Source organism: Leptidea sinapis, chromosome 21 (assembly GCF_905404315.1).
Source record: "Leptidea sinapis chromosome 21, ilLepSina1.1, whole genome shotgun sequence".
Taxonomy (NCBI): Eukaryota; Metazoa; Arthropoda; class Insecta; order Lepidoptera; family Pieridae; genus Leptidea; species Leptidea sinapis.
This window is the reverse complement of record NC_066285.1, coordinates 357,816-373,681: the sequence shown is the minus strand read 5'-3', so window position 1 is coordinate 373,681 and position 15,866 is coordinate 357,816. Positions and strand designations below refer to the sequence as shown.

The following is a 15,866-nucleotide window of genomic DNA, read 5'->3' as shown; positions in this document are numbered from 1 at the left end:
TATTATATTTTATAGAATTAAACTAAATCTTATAATTTCAAAAATTATTGTGCTTCTTACACTAAAATATAAGTTTTAACAATGAATTTAAAATACCCCCATACCCCCATATTTTAATAAATTTTATAGTTAATTCAAATAAGATATTTTTTATATTTATGTTATTTTTTAGAAGCTTAATCTCTATTTCTGCAAATTCTTGATTAGGATGCTGAATTGGATTAGAAATCAATTTATTAAGATTTATCCCCCTTATTTCTAATAATAAAAATTTACTTCATAATGAAGCTTCTTTAAAATATTTTTTAACTCAATCTATTGCCTCCATTAATTTTATTTTTATTATTATTATTAAAATAATTTTATTCAAAAATTTTGAATTCAATAATATTTCAGTATTACTAAATTCAACTTTATTAATAAAAATAGGATCAGCCCCCTTTCATTTCTGATTTCCTAATATTATAGAAGGTTTATCTTGAATAAATTGTTTTATTTTAATAACTTGACAAAAAATTTCCCCTTTAATTCTTTTATTTTATTACTATAATTTTAATTTTATTATTATTATCATAATTTTAAATGCTTTAATTGGAGCTTTAATAGGATTTAATCAAACTTCAATTCGAAAATTATTAGCTTTTTCTTCTATTAATAATTTAGGATGAATAATAGCTGCTTTTTTAATCAGTGAAAACTTATGATTATTTTATTTTTTATATATTCCTTTTTAAATTTAATTTTAATACTAATATTTTATATATTTAATATTTTTTATATAAATCAAATAAATTTTAATATTAATTTATATATTAAAATATCTTTAATTATTAATTTTTTTTCCTTAGGAGGTTTACCCCCATTCTTAGGATTTTTCCCTAAGTGAATTATTATTAATTTTTTATTTAACAATAATTTAACATTAATTGCTTTTTTTTTTTAATATCAAGATTAATTATAATATTTTTTTACATTCGAATTATTTATTTATCAATTTTACTAATTAATTTTAAATTAAAATGATTAAAGATTAATTTTAAAAATAGTTTTTTTTCATTTATTAATTTTATCTCTTTAATTTCCTTATCAAGTTTAATCCTTAATACTTTTTTCTTTTTTTAAGGTTTTAAGTTAAATTAAACTAATAGTCTTCAAAATTATTTATAAAGAAAATCTTTAAGCCTTAGTAATATTTACACCTTAAAATTTGCAATTTTATATCATTTATGAATATAAGGCTTCTTAATAAAAGAGATTATTCTCGTTAATAAATTTACAATTTATCGCTTATACCTCAGCCATTTTATTTGCGAAAATGACTTTTTTCTACAAATCATAAAGATATTGGAACTTTATATTTTTCTTTGGAATTTGAGCTGGTATAGTAGGAACTTCATTAAGTTTATTAATTCGAACAGAATTAGGAAATCCTGGATCTTTAATTGGAGATGATCAAATTTATAATACTATTGTTACTGCTCATGCTTTTATCATAATTTTTTTTATAGTAATACCAATCATAATTGGAGGATTCGGAAATTGATTAATTCCTTTAATACTTGGAGCTCCAGATATAGCTTTTCCCCGTATAAATAATATAAGTTTCTGAATACTCCCCCCCTCTCTTTTAATTTTAATTACAAGAAGTGTAGTAGAAAATGGAGCAGGTACTGGATGAACAGTTTATCCCCCACTTTCATCTAATATTGCTCATAGAGGATCATCAGTTGATTTAGCTATTTTTTCCCTTCATTTAGCTGGAATTTCCTCTATTCTTGGAGCAATTAATTTTATTACAACCATTATTAATATACGAATTAATAATTTATCATTTGATCAAATACCTTTATTTGTATGAGCCGTAGGAATTACAGCTTTATTACTTTTATTATCTCTTCCTGTTTTAGCTGGAGCTATTACTATATTACTCACTGATCGAAATTTAAATACATCATTTTTTGATCCAGCAGGAGGAGGGGATCCAATTCTTTATCAACATTTATTTTGATTTTTTGGACACCCTGAAGTTTATATTCTTATTCTTCCAGGATTTGGAATAATTTCACATATTATTACCCAAGAAAGAGGAAAAAAAGAAACATTTGGATCATTAGGAATAATTTATGCTATAATAGCAATTGGGTTATTAGGATTCATTGTATGAGCTCATCATATATTTACAGTAGGAATAGATATTGATACTCGAGCCTATTTTACTTCAGCAACAATAATTATTGCTATTCCTACAGGAATTAAAATTTTTAGTTGATTAGCAACTCTTTATGGAACTCAAATTAATTATAGACCATCTATATTATGAAGATTAGGATTTGTTTTTTTATTTACTATTGGGGGATTAACAGGAGTAATTTTAGCTAACTCATCCATTGATGTTATTCTTCATGATACTTATTATGTTGTAGCCCACTTTCACTATGTACTTTCAATAGGAGCTGTATTTGCAATTTTTGGAGGATTCATTCATTGGTACCCTCTTTTCACAGGATTAATTCTTAATCCTTTTTTACTTAAAATTCAATTTATTATTATATTTATTGGAGTAAATTTAACATTTTTCCCTCAACATTTTTTAGGATTAGCTGGAATACCTCGTCGTTACTCTGATTATCCTGATTATTATTTATCATGAAATATTATTTCTTCTATTGGATCTTATATTTCATTATTAGGAACTATTTTTATAATTATAATTATTTGAGAATCTATAATTAATCAACGAATTGTAATTTTTTCCTTAAATATGCCTTCTTCTATTGAATGATTCCAAAATTTACCTCCAGCAGAACATTCATATAATGAACTTCCAATTATAAGAAATTTCTAATATGGCAGATTATATGTAATGGATTTAAACCCCATTTATAAAGGTTTTCCTTTTTTTAGAAATGGCAACCTGATCTAATTTTAATTTACAAAATAGAGCTTCCCCTTTAATAGAACAAATAATTTTTTTTCATGACCATACTTTAATTATTTTAATTATAATTACTATTTTAGTTATATATTTAATAATAAATTTATTTTTTAATAAATTTATTAATCGATTTTTAATAGAAGGACAAATAATTGAATTAATTTGAACTATTTTACCAGCAATTACATTAATTTTTATTGCTCTTCCTTCTCTTCGATTATTATACCTAATAGATGATTTAAATAATCCATTAATTACTTTAAAATCAATTGGACATCAATGATACTGAAGTTATGAATATTCAGATTTTAATAATATTGAATTTGATTCTTATATAACTAATGATTATAAATTAAATAAATTTCGCCTTTTAGATGTTGATAATCGAATTATTATCCCAATAAATAATCAAATTCGAATTTTAGTTACAGCTACAGATGTTATTCATTCTTGAACTATTCCTTCTTTAGGTGTAAAAGTAGATGCTAATCCTGGACGACTAAATCAAACTAATTTTTTTATTAGTCGTCCAGGAATTTTTTTTGGTCAATGTTCAGAAATTTGTGGAGCTAATCATAGTTTTATACCAATTGTTATTGAAAGTGTAAATATAAATAACTTTATTAACTGAATTAATAATTATTCTCCATTAGATGACTGAAAGCAAGTATTGGTCTCTTAAACCATTTTATAGTAATTTAGCAATTACTTCTAATGAAAGAATTAGTTAAAATATAACATAAATATGTCAAATTTAAATTATTATATATATAAATAATATTCTTTTATTCCTCAAATAATACCTATTAACTGAATATTCCAATTATTCTTTTTTATTGTTATTTTTATTTTATTTAATATTATAAATTATTATATTTACTTTAATTTTTATAAAATTAAAAAAATAAATTTAAAAAAAATAAATTACTTAAATTGAAAATGATAAATAATTTATTTTCTATTTTTGATCCTTCAACTAATTTATTTAATTTATCATTTAATTGAATTAGAATTTTTTTAGGATTACTATTTTTACCCTTATCATTTTGATTAATTCCTAATTGGCATTTCATTATATGAAAATTTATTATTATTAAATTAAACAATGAATTTAAAATTTTAATTAATCAAAATAATAATAATAAAGGATCTACTTTTATTTTTATTTCATTATTTTCATATATCTTATTTAATAATTTTTTAGGTTTATTCCCTTATATTTTTACAAGTACAAGACATTTATCCATAACCTTATCTATTTCTCTTTCTCTATGAATTTCATTCATATTATTTGGATGAATTAATAATTCTCAACATATATTTATTCATATAATTCCCCAAGGAACTCCAACTATACTAATACCATTTATAGTACTAATTGAAACTATTAGAAATATTATTCGACCAGGAACATTAGCTATTCGATTAACAGCCAATATAATTGCTGGTCATTTATTAATTACTTTACTAAGTAATACAAGTAATATTTTAAATTCTTATTTATTATTTTTATTAATTTTAATTCAAATTATTCTTTTAACTTTAGAAAGAGCAGTAGCAGTAATTCAATCTTATGTAATTTCTATTTTAAGAACATTATATTCTAGAGAAACTAATTAATGTCAAATAATTTACATAATCATCCTTACCATTTAGTTGATTATAGTCCTTGACCTTTAACAGGAGCTATCGGAACTATAACTTTAGTCACAGGACTAGTAAAATGATTTCATAATTTTAATTTTAATTTAATTTTACTAGGATATTTTATTATTATCTTAACTATATTTCAGTGATGACGTGACATTTCACGAGAAGGAACATTTCAAGGCAAACATACTATTTTAGTATCCAAAGGTTTACGATGAGGTATAATTTTATTTATTATTTCTGAAATTTTTTTTTTCATTTCTTTTGTTTGAGCATTTTTCCATAGTAGTTTATCTCCTAATGTAGAAATTGGAATTTCATGACCCCCTTTTCATTTCATTGTAATATTAAAAAATTTTTTTTTATAAATATCTAAAGATTTTTAGTCACCTCAATATCTTCAATATTATACTCTTTTTAAGCTATTTAAATAAATTATTATAACAATTACTAAAAATAATATTCAAATAACAAATCTATATAAATAAATCTTATAATTATTTACTTGTATAAGATTAAAAATAATTGAATAATTTTTTAAAATATTATATAAACCTTGACCGCTATAAATTTCTCTTCACCCTAAATCAATATTTTTTATTAATTTAAAACCAAAATTTAAATAATTAAAAACTAAACCATGAGTTAATAAATTTGGTATAAACCATATTAATCTTAAAAAATTATTTAAATTATAAAATAATTTTAATTTATTTATAGAATATAAATTCGTACTTCTAATTAATCATCCTAGGAATATTCCAATTCCTCTAACATAAATTACTATTAATTTTATTCTTAGGGGTAAATAAATTATATAAGGATAATTAAATATTAATATTTTATTATGTGAACATACACAAACTTCTGGATGGCTGTAAGGACAATCTTACCAAGCTAGAGTTAATAAAAGCGAGAAATTTCCTGCTACGCTACGCCGGGATGTTCTCGAAGAACGACGGGGACATCGGAAGAACTGGTTTGGTGAAACACAAGATCGACACTGGAGACACTGTTCCGATAAGGCAAAGACCAAGACGTATTCCGTTTGCACGTGAACAAGAAGTGGAAGACATGATTCGGGATATGAAAGAAAATGTGATAGAACCGTCATCGAGTCCATGGTGTTCTCCAGTGGTTCTGGTGAAGAAGAAGGATGGATCAACTAGATTTTGTGTGGACTATCGGCGTTTGAACGATGTAACTAAGAAAGACAGTTATCCATTGCCAAGAATCGATGACACATTAGATTTACTTTGTGGCATGACGTGGTTCTCTACTCTTGATTTGAAAAGTGGCTACTGGCAAGTCGATCTGGACCCTAAAGGCAAGGAGAAGACGGCTTTTTCAACCGGAAAAGGGTTATGGCAGTTCAAAACAATGCCCTTCGGATTATGCAACGCCCCAGCTACTTTCGAAAGGTTGGTGGAGCATGTGCTGGCAGGTATGTTGGGAGAAACCTGCCTTGTCTACTTGGATGACATAATCATTATGGGACGAAGTTTTGAAGATCATCTTAAGAAGCTCGAAAAGTCTTCACAAAACTGCAGGGTGCCAACTTGAAGTTGAGTCCAAAGAAATGTTCCTTCTTTCAACGTCAGGTGAATTACTTGGGGCACGTTATCTCGGAGCAAGGCGTTGCGATGGATCCTGCCAAGATCAGTGCTGTCAAAGACTGGCCGACGCCGACAGAAAATACACATGTGAGAGCATTTCTAGGACTATGCTCTTATTATCGACGCTTTGTGAAAGGGTTTTCCGATGTTGCTAAGCCCTTACATCGACTGACGGAGGAGAAAAGAGCCTTTTCCTGGGATGAAGAATGCGAACAAGCTGGGGCTCCGTGGGAAAGAGTAGCTCTGGATATGGCCGGACCGTTCCCAGTCACCAAATCTGGAAACCGTTACATAATGGTGGTGATGGATTATTTCACAAAGTGGCCGGAAGCATTTGCTCTACCGAATCAAGAAGCAATTACCGTCGCGACGAAGCTGGTGAATGAAGTTTTCTGCAGATTCGGTGTGCCTTTGGAGTTGCACAGTGACCAAGGGCGGAACTTCGAATCACAAGTATTTCAAGAAGTTTACAAGATCTTGGGAATCCATAAGACCAGAACTATGCCATATCATCCACAGTCGGACGGGATGGTGGAGAGGTTTAACCAAACATTGGAGCGACATCTGGCAAAAGTAGTGGACAGTCATCAGGATAACTGGGATGAGTACATTCCACTGTTTCTTATGTCAAATAGAAGCGCAATACACGAGACGACAACGGTGACTCCTGCGTACGCCAATTTTGGAAGGGAATTGAAATTGCCAGCTGATTTACTCTCAGGCTGTCCACCGGATACTCCGAAAAGTATAACAGAATATGTGGATGAGTTACGGAAAAAGATGGTGGGCATCTACGAGGAAATTAGAACAACTGGGCTTAAGGCAAGTGAACGGATGAAGACCTGCTACGATCGAAGAGCTAATATTCCTGATTTTAAAAAGGGAACCCTGATTTGGATACACAATCCTGTAAGGCGAAAGGGGAAGTCTCCGAAGCTCCAACCAAGTTGGGAGGGACCATACAAAGTAATCACAAGGGTAAATGATGTGACTCTCAGGATCCAGGGTACCCCTCGAAGTCCCCCGAAAATCGTACATGCCGATCGGGTGGCTAAGTACTACGGAAGCAACGATGATCGGGATGATCATGTCTTGGGAGGGGTCAGTGTTGCGTAGCAACCTTTCGAAGTATATGACGAGAGTTGTCAAACTTCAAGACATTGTTAATTTCAACAGCTCCGTCAGCATTACTCGTAGCTCAGCGGAAAAGTGTTTACTTTAGACGCTGTAGACCCGGGTTCGATACACCTACCAGTGTATGGATTTTTTTGGGTTTTGTGAAGTTAAAGGAAATTTCTAGTTAGTTCAGGATCAAATCGAACAGACAAAAAGGGATGGAAAGTGTGTAAGCAGGATAAAAATAGTTAAAAGAATTTTCTAGTACAATTTAAATTTAAAGATGGAACGGGAGAATCATTTTGAAAATAGAACGGATCCGGGGGTATATAAGCCGTACTAAGCGTGGCCTACGGCAGTTCTAGTTCTGACTCGAAAGTGTAAAGAAGAAGAAGAAGAAAAGAAGAAGTAGTGAAAAGTGGAAGTGTTCCAAGAGGAAGAAGATAGAAGAGACTTAGTGTTCGGTGCGGTGTGACGCGTTGAAGTTACCGCCGCCCACAAGAGGAACAGCGGCAGCCCGGCGAAGTGCAAGTTCAGAAAAAGTGAACGCAAATAAAGAATCGTTCCTATAAGCGGAGTATTATTTCCAATCCCTGACCCACTCCCGTGTCAATATCAATAGAGAGGACCACAACATAACATGTGACCCCCCCTTTAACTATTCCGGAAGTACAGAAAGCAGTTCTCAGCTTCAACCCAAAAAAGGCCCCTGGAGAAGATGGTATATTTTTTTTTTTGAGAGGAGGAAATACGGTTACGTATTGTTACGTATATGTCGGACTCGAGTGTCCTCGTAAGCGGACACCCCATACCGACTAAAATCTCCTCTGTGTTGTTAGCAGCCCTGGCTTTCACAGCGAAGTAGGACGTGGGCCGTGGAGGCCGCAAAGACTACGCAACAACAGTCGCGGGGCGTCTCCTAAGGAGACTCGAACCTCAGACCGGCTGTGTGCTTGTGGGAAGGAGAGAGAATGAAAATGAAGATGAAATGAAGATGAAATATGAAAAGGTGATAAGAACACACTCGCCGGCGAGTGTGGTGATGTTTTGTGTAATGTATGTTAGTGTGTATGTATGTGTGTTTGTATGTTTGTACGTAGTGTAAATGTTTGTGTGCATGTATGTTTGTGTCTGTTTGTGAAGTGTGTTTGTGATTGTGTAAGTGGTGTATGTCAGTCCGTCAGTCAGTCCGTGTGTGAGTGAGTGTAGTGAAGCGATTACAGGACGAGGACTAACGTCTCGTCGGGTATCAAAACAATGTGTGGTGTATCTAGGGTGCGGGCCGCTGGCCATCGTCAGAGCGACGAGTGCCAGTGGTTTGCGGTGGTTGACCGCGCCTACTCCTGCGAAGGCGGTGTGTGCGTGTCTGTGTCGGTGTTTGTGTGGGTGTCGCGTTCGCGATGGTAATGTCGTCATCCGGGTCTACCGTTACGTGTCTGGGACGTCTTATTGGGTTGAGACTATGGTGAAGGGGGTGTACCCGCATGCCTTCCTAACCAAGATGTTGGGATGGTTAGGCGCCTTGTCAAAGAAGCGTCGCGAGATCTCTTTAAAGTGTTGAGCTATCGTCGGAAGCTCTAGGTCGCGGTGAAGGTCAACGTTTCGGATGAACTACGGGGCTCCGGTTGCCATGCGCGTGAATTTATTTTGAACTACTTGCAAACGACGTAAGTAGCTCGGTCGGGTGTGCGCGAAAACGACGCTTGCGAATGACAGTATGGGCTGTACAATGGTTTTGTACAGCGTCACTTTGTGTTTGAGCGGAAGTTTGCTTTGCCCACACACAAGTGGATAAAGGCGACTGAGGACCAATCGGGCTCTAATGCATACCGTATCAATATGTTTCTTGAAGTTCATATTGCTGTTGAACGTGACTCCTAAGTATTTGTAATCCTTCACCCACGGTATGGGTGTTTCATACAATTTAATGACGTCGGTCGGTCGTTTTTTAGCGCGGATGCTATTCGCGTTACCGAAGAGTACCGCTGCACTCTTGGTGGGGTTCACTTCAATCCGCCATTTTCTGAACCAGTTGCCTAGTTCATCGACGGCGGCTTGAAGCACTTTAACGTTCCTGCACACGGTTGAGCGGTTCAATAGAGCGGAGCCAAAGTAGAGTGCCGTATCGTCAGCGTACTGAGCGAGCTGGACACTCGGAAACTTGGGAATGTCGCTCGTGAAGAGCGAGAAAAGAGTGGGAGAGAGGACTGAACCCTGTGGCACGCCAGACCTGATGGGTCTGGGTGAGGATAGGGTGCCCTCTACTCGATATCGGAAGGAGCGATCAGTAAGGTAGGCTCGTACGCTACGAGTACCCGATCGTACTAAGCCGTTGTGCCATACCTTGTCGAATGCCTTCGCGACATCGAAAAACACGGCTGCCGTGGTAGCGTGAAGTTGACGCCGTACGAGAATGTATTCGGTGAGTCGGTGAGCCTGCTGGGGACACGAGTGAGTGGTTCTGAATCCGAACTGTATGTCGGGTATCAGGTTGAGCTCCGGAATTAATGATTAAGACGCGCGAGAATTAATCTTTCGTAAAGTTAATTAAGCTAATAGGCCTATAGCTACTCGGATTAGCTTTAGGTTTATTGGGTTTTGGGATACCGATAACAATGGAATCCTTCCATTGTTCGGGGAACGCGCTATTAGACAATATAATATTAAAAATGGTAACCAATAAAGTAATAAGAGTCGAGGGTAGGATTTTAAGAACCCTATTGTTTATAGTGTCGGGCCCCGGGGCCTTCTTGGAGTGAAGCTCCTTAATGATTAGCTTCACCGCTTCGTAAAAGGTGGGTTTTATTACATCGCCTGAAGGGCTCAGAGCGGAGCGACGTTCAACTTCACGATCAACTTCGTCAACGTGTGTCGGGTCGGCTGCTGCATATGGAGAGCATTGACTCTCGAGACTAATGGCGAGGCATTCAGCCTTCTCATCGTCATCGAGCGCCGGCTGCAGTCCCGGTCTGTCCAAAGGAGGCATGACAGTGGGCGGCTCCTGTTTGAATGCGCGAGGCAGCTTCCAGAAAGCCACATGTGATGGCTTAAGGTTGCCAAGCAAGCGGTCCCAACGTTCGCCGCGGAGTTCCGCGATACGTTCCCGTACCACCCGCTGTAGGTAGCGGAGGTGGCGCCTATTCTCGACTGACTAACCGACCGACCGTAAAGTCTAGTGGCTCTGTGCTTCTGTGTGAGTAAGTTCCTGACCTCTGGAGGCAGGTTTAGGCGATGCGGTTGCATCGTCGGAACCTGCCTGGAGCAGGCCTTGATCCTATTCTGTATATGTGACGTCACATGAGAGATAGCAATGTGAGCCGAGTCGACCGAGTCGATGACGTCCGGTATAAGGTCAAGGTCGTCGGACTTGATAAACTCGAGATCCTTTTCCAGCCGTTGCCAGTCGATCACTGTTTTCGTCGGTGGTTGAAAGTTAACCGGTGGGCCTAGATTTAGGACGACGGGCCGGTGGTCTGACTCTAATTCGTGAAAAACCTCGATTGAATTTACATTGAGCATTACGTTCTTAAGTAACGCAACGTCTAGAATGTCGGGTCGGTGCGCGACGTTATCCGGATAATGTGTTGGTTCGTCGGGTGCTATTACTGAAATGTTCAGCTAGTCTGTCAGCGAATCTAATAAGATTCCGTTTCTATTTGTGGCTGTACTGTTCCAGCTGGAGTGTTTGGCGTTAAGATCGCCGCCCACTATGACTGCGGCTCTGTGGCCGAGTAATGCTTCTATATCTGCGTCTAATACTTGTTTGTTGGGCGGAAGATAAGCTGAAATAACAGTGATCGGCTGGTGATTCGTCATACTGACTCGGATGGCAGAGGCCTCGATGTTAGTGAGGACCGGAGGATCTATAGGTATACAGTGTAGAGACCTTATAAAATAACCGCCCATACGGGTGATGCGATCATTTCTGACTATGTTGTAATTAGCGATACGCGGATCGCTATCCGCGTATCGCTAATTACAACTTGGTGGTAACAATTATACGTGGTTTTAGAAATGTCTCTTGCACTAAGAATAGGTCTAATTGATGTTCGTGAGCGAACTCCTTCACCAAGTCTAGTTGAGGCTTAAGGCCTTGGGCGTTAAAATACGCTATACGGAGCGTTTGTGGTTTAACCCGTCCGCTTACGTAATTAGGCATCGCGAATGTTTTTATACTTTCGCCCTATATCGGTAAGGGCTCGGAATATTTTGGCGTTGTCTGCCATAACTTGCAGGAGCGACGGCGGGTCGTCCCGGACAGCCTCGAGCCTGCTGGCCAGGGCTGTGATTTCATCTATGTCGAACAGCGCTGACAGCTCGAACATGAAGGCAAAGGCGCTGCCGCCTTGGTTGCCTATTGCCGCGGACGTGGGCGCCGGTGGCCTCGGTCGCAGGACCGACGCCGCCGGGCAGGACGCTAGCGGTGGCCAGAGGGCCGCGGGGGCCGCGAGAGTGGCCTCTGTGGCAGCCGGAGGAGACCTCACCCAGGCATTTACCTTAGGAGGCGGCGCAGGTTTGAAGGTCGGAGTGAACTCCACCTTCTCTGCTCTACCTTGCGGCTGGCGGCGTCCTGGGTGACGCTTGTGTTTGGGTGCCTTGGGACACCCGCGATAGCTCGCGGGGTGCCCCTTCTCCCCGCTCAAGAGGCAGGCCGGGGGCTCCACGCATTGCGCTGGTCGAGGGCACTCCGGCGTGCCATGTTTACCGAGGCACATCACACACCTCGGGGTGTGTTCACAGTTGCGTGCCGAGTGCCCGTATAACTGGCATCTGTGATACTGACCGGGCCCCCCGCGGTTGCGAGGAGCTTCGGCCCGGATGCCCTGAAGGGAGCAAACCGATTTTATATTAAAAATTTCCTTTCCCTCTTGCGTGAGGTCGAGGACGACGAGAACCATGTTAAATGGTTGTTTGTTGTTGGTGCCGCGCATACGATGCACCTCGTGTGCAGGGTAACCCAGCTGTTTGAGGTCCGACAGTATGTCGGCCTCGTCTATCTCTCTCGGGACGTTCCTAAATACGACCCTCAGACGCTTCTCCTCAGGCAGGGCGTACGTGTGGAAACCCACACTCAGCTCTCTAAGAAGAGATGTCAAGGCGCTCTTTGGTCTCTAATTTGATAAGAGATTGGTACGCCCTCGCCTGAAAGGAGAGCGTCTTTGGAATCCTATTTTTGATCACCAACCAGCGGCCTCGGTCTCCTATAAAAATAGGGGGCGGGCGCTTGGTCGGAGGCGGTACGCGGGCTTTAGCGGGCGCGGGCGCGGGAGTGGAGATAGTCGTGGCCGCGGCTTTCTTGGCGGGCGTGCCATCGACAGAAGGCAATTCGCGATCGCGCTTCTTTTCACGGCTCACGGTGGTGAAGCCGTCCGTGTCCGAGGCGACACTCTCCGCTCTCGACGGTAGAGCGGTTTCCGGCTAGGCCGGTGAAGCACTGGAAGCCTGAGGGGCTTCCGTGCCGTCAGAAGTGACCGCGGGGACCTTAGGGGTCGCCTGCGCGTCAAAGTAAGCCTGAAGGACAGGAGGGCGGGCTGATCGGGTGATCACTTTTCTCGGCTTGACCGAGGCCACGGAACTAACATCGGAGATGTTGCCTAATTCCATATCGGATTCCCCGTCGGAACCCGAAACGTCAGACGACGAGTTAATGTTTTTGGATTTCGCTTTGATAGCGGCATCCACTGTCTCGTTGATTGTTGCTTTCATTAGCGGAGCGATCTTCTCCGTGAATAACCTATCTAGTAGGGCGCTTAGAAGGCCCTCGTCGGTAACCATTGGTGAAGCCATGGTTGTCATATTTATTACCTGGGTTGAGCGGGCAACAACCCCCGCTGCCCGAGTCAGGCAGAGGGGGAAAATAATAATTAAGTGGACAACTATAGTTAAGTTGTACACTTGCACATTAATAAATACTATTAATAATAATAAAATATGCAAAAATTAAAAGAAATTAATAATAATAATTAAGCCTAAGACTAAGCTTTGCTGGATGTAGACTGGCTGGGCCGGAACCCCGATGCACGCTGTGCAGGCCCCCGCGGAGAAGACACACACGGCACGAACTGAAACTCACAAACACACACGATTAGCGTGCAGAATCGCGAAACACAGCACAGGTGCTAACTAACAATATCGTAAAACCGGGTAATTAACAGTGATAATAACTAAGCTACGTTCCGCGAATGAACGAAACAGGTGCGAGACTCAAAGAGTCCCGAACAATAGCGCGCGATAACAATAGCAGCCCAGGTGGCCTGAGCAGATAGTGCGATAACGCAGGTAATAAAAATATTCGAAGGAGGACAGATAACATGGCACGTGTGCTCGCGTTGCCTGCCTGAATCGAACTAAGATGGTATAACAGCTGACATATGTATGAACGCAGTTAATGCGGCACCGTACATATATTTAGCGATAGCCAACAAATGCCTCGAAATGGGATACTTCCCGGAAAGATGGAAAGTGGCCTACATTGTTATAATAAGAAAACCGGGAAAGACTGACTACACCGACCCCAAGGCTTACAGGCCCATTGGGCTACTATCCCTGCTGGGGAAGGTGTTTGAAGAAATAGTAGTGGGAAGGCTGAAGTGGCACTTAGTACCAAAAACCAGCAAACGACAATACGGATTTATGCCACAGCGCAGTACCGAGGACGCCCTCTATGACGCAGTAGAATACATACGCTTAAAGCTGAAGCAGAAAAAGATACTGACGACCGTATCATTCGACATAGAGGGCGCTTTTGACAGCGCTTGGTGGCCGATGATCAAAATCCGTATGGCCGAAGAAAAATGCCCCGCAAACATCAGAAAGGTCATGGAAGGCTACCTGGATAAGAGAAGAATAAGATTAAACTACGCGGGACAAGCTGTGGACATGCCAACTACAAAAGGTTGCGTACAAGGGTCTGTGAGCGGCCCAACACTGTGGAACTTGCTATTAGACCCACTAATGAAGGACCTCGAAGCCACTGGAGTATATGTCCAAGCATTTGCGGATGATGTCCTCCTCATTTTTGAGGGAGATACAGGGCCGGAAATCGAAGCAAAAGCAAATGACATACTAGCTCGAGTACATCGTTGGGGGGTGTCAAATAAGCTGAAGTTCGCGCCTCACAAAACTAAAGCTATGGTTGTAACCCGAAAATTAAAATTTGACACCCCACGACTTACAATGAACAATACACCAATAGTGATGGAGGACCACATAAAAATACTGGGAGTAGACATCGACGCAGGTTTGACCTTCAATAGACATATCAAAGCACAATGTCAAAAAGCTACTAATATCTATAAGCATGTTTCCAGAGCCGCAAATATTGATTGGGATCTGAATCCAGAAATTATTGCTTCGATATATATGGTAGTTATCGAACCAATTGTCCTGTACGCCGCAGCTGTATGGGCTCCAGCCGCAAAAAAGGCGTGCATTCAAAAGGTTCTGTATCAAATTCAAAGGAGTTTTGCACAGAAAATCGCAAAACCATACAGAACTGCCTCCCTGAACTCCGCCTCACTACTCGCGGGGATATTACCCTGGACCTCCGTGTAGCAGATCTTGCGGAAATGTATGCAGCACGAACGGGAAAAACTCCTATAGCTTCAGAAATAGAGAGGAAAACCCAATACACTGATCTTCCACACCCAGCAACGCAATACAAATGACCTACTCCCTGGTAAAAGACCCTACGGAAATAGATAAGCGTGGTGGAATTCAAATATTTACGGACGGGAGTAAAACGGAGATAGGGGTGGGAGCTGCGTGGTCAAAATGGGAAGACGGAAAGGAAGGTGAATCGCCGATAGTCTCGAGAATCAGTGCTCTCCAAATGCAGCAGCCGACCCGACACACGTTGACGAAGTTGATCGTGAAGTTGAACGTCGCTCCGCTCTGAGCCCTTCAGGCGATGTAATAAAACCCACCTTTTACGAAGCGGTGAAGCTAATCATTAAGGAGCTTCACTCCAAGAAGGCCCCGGGGCCCGACACTATAAACAATAGGGTTCTTAAAATCCTACCCTCGACTCTTATTACTTTATTGGTTACCATTTTTAATATTATATTGTCTAATAGCGCGTTCCCCGAACAATGGAAGGATTCCATTGTTATCGGTATCCCAAAACCCAATAAACCTAAAGCTAATCCGAGTAGCTATAGGCCTATTAGCTTAATTAACTTTACGAAAGATTAATTCTCGCGCGTCTTAATCATTAATTCCGGAGCTCAACCTGATACCCGACATAGAGTTCGGATTCAGAACCACTCACTCGTGTCCCCAGCAGGCTCACCGACTCACCGAATACATTCTCGTACGGCGTCAACTTCACGCTACCACGGCAGCCGTGTTTTTCGATGTCGCGAAGGCATTCGACAAGGTATGGCACAACGGCTTAGTACGATCGGGTACTCGTAGCGTACGAGCCTACCTTACTGATCGCTCCTTCCGATATCGAGTAGAGGGCACCCTATCCTCACCCAGACCCATCAGGTCTAGCGTGCCACAGGGTTCAGTCCTCTCTCCCACTCTTTTCTCGCTCTTCACGAGCG

General features: G+C 39.5%; 1 protein-coding gene across 1 annotated transcript; it reads left to right on the top strand.

Annotated features, from left to right (window-relative positions):
* Positions 1-1,334: 1,334 nt before the first annotated feature.
* Positions 1,335-3,581, top strand: LOC126970584 (cytochrome c oxidase subunit 1-like; the record flags this gene model as incomplete). The annotated part of the gene is given in 2 exon segments (XM_050816575.1): positions 1,335-1,353; positions 1,356-3,581. Coding segments are annotated over 2 exon segments (1,509 nt in total), but the record flags the coding sequence as incomplete, so codon positions are not given.
* Positions 3,582-15,866: the final 12,285 nt, after the last annotated feature.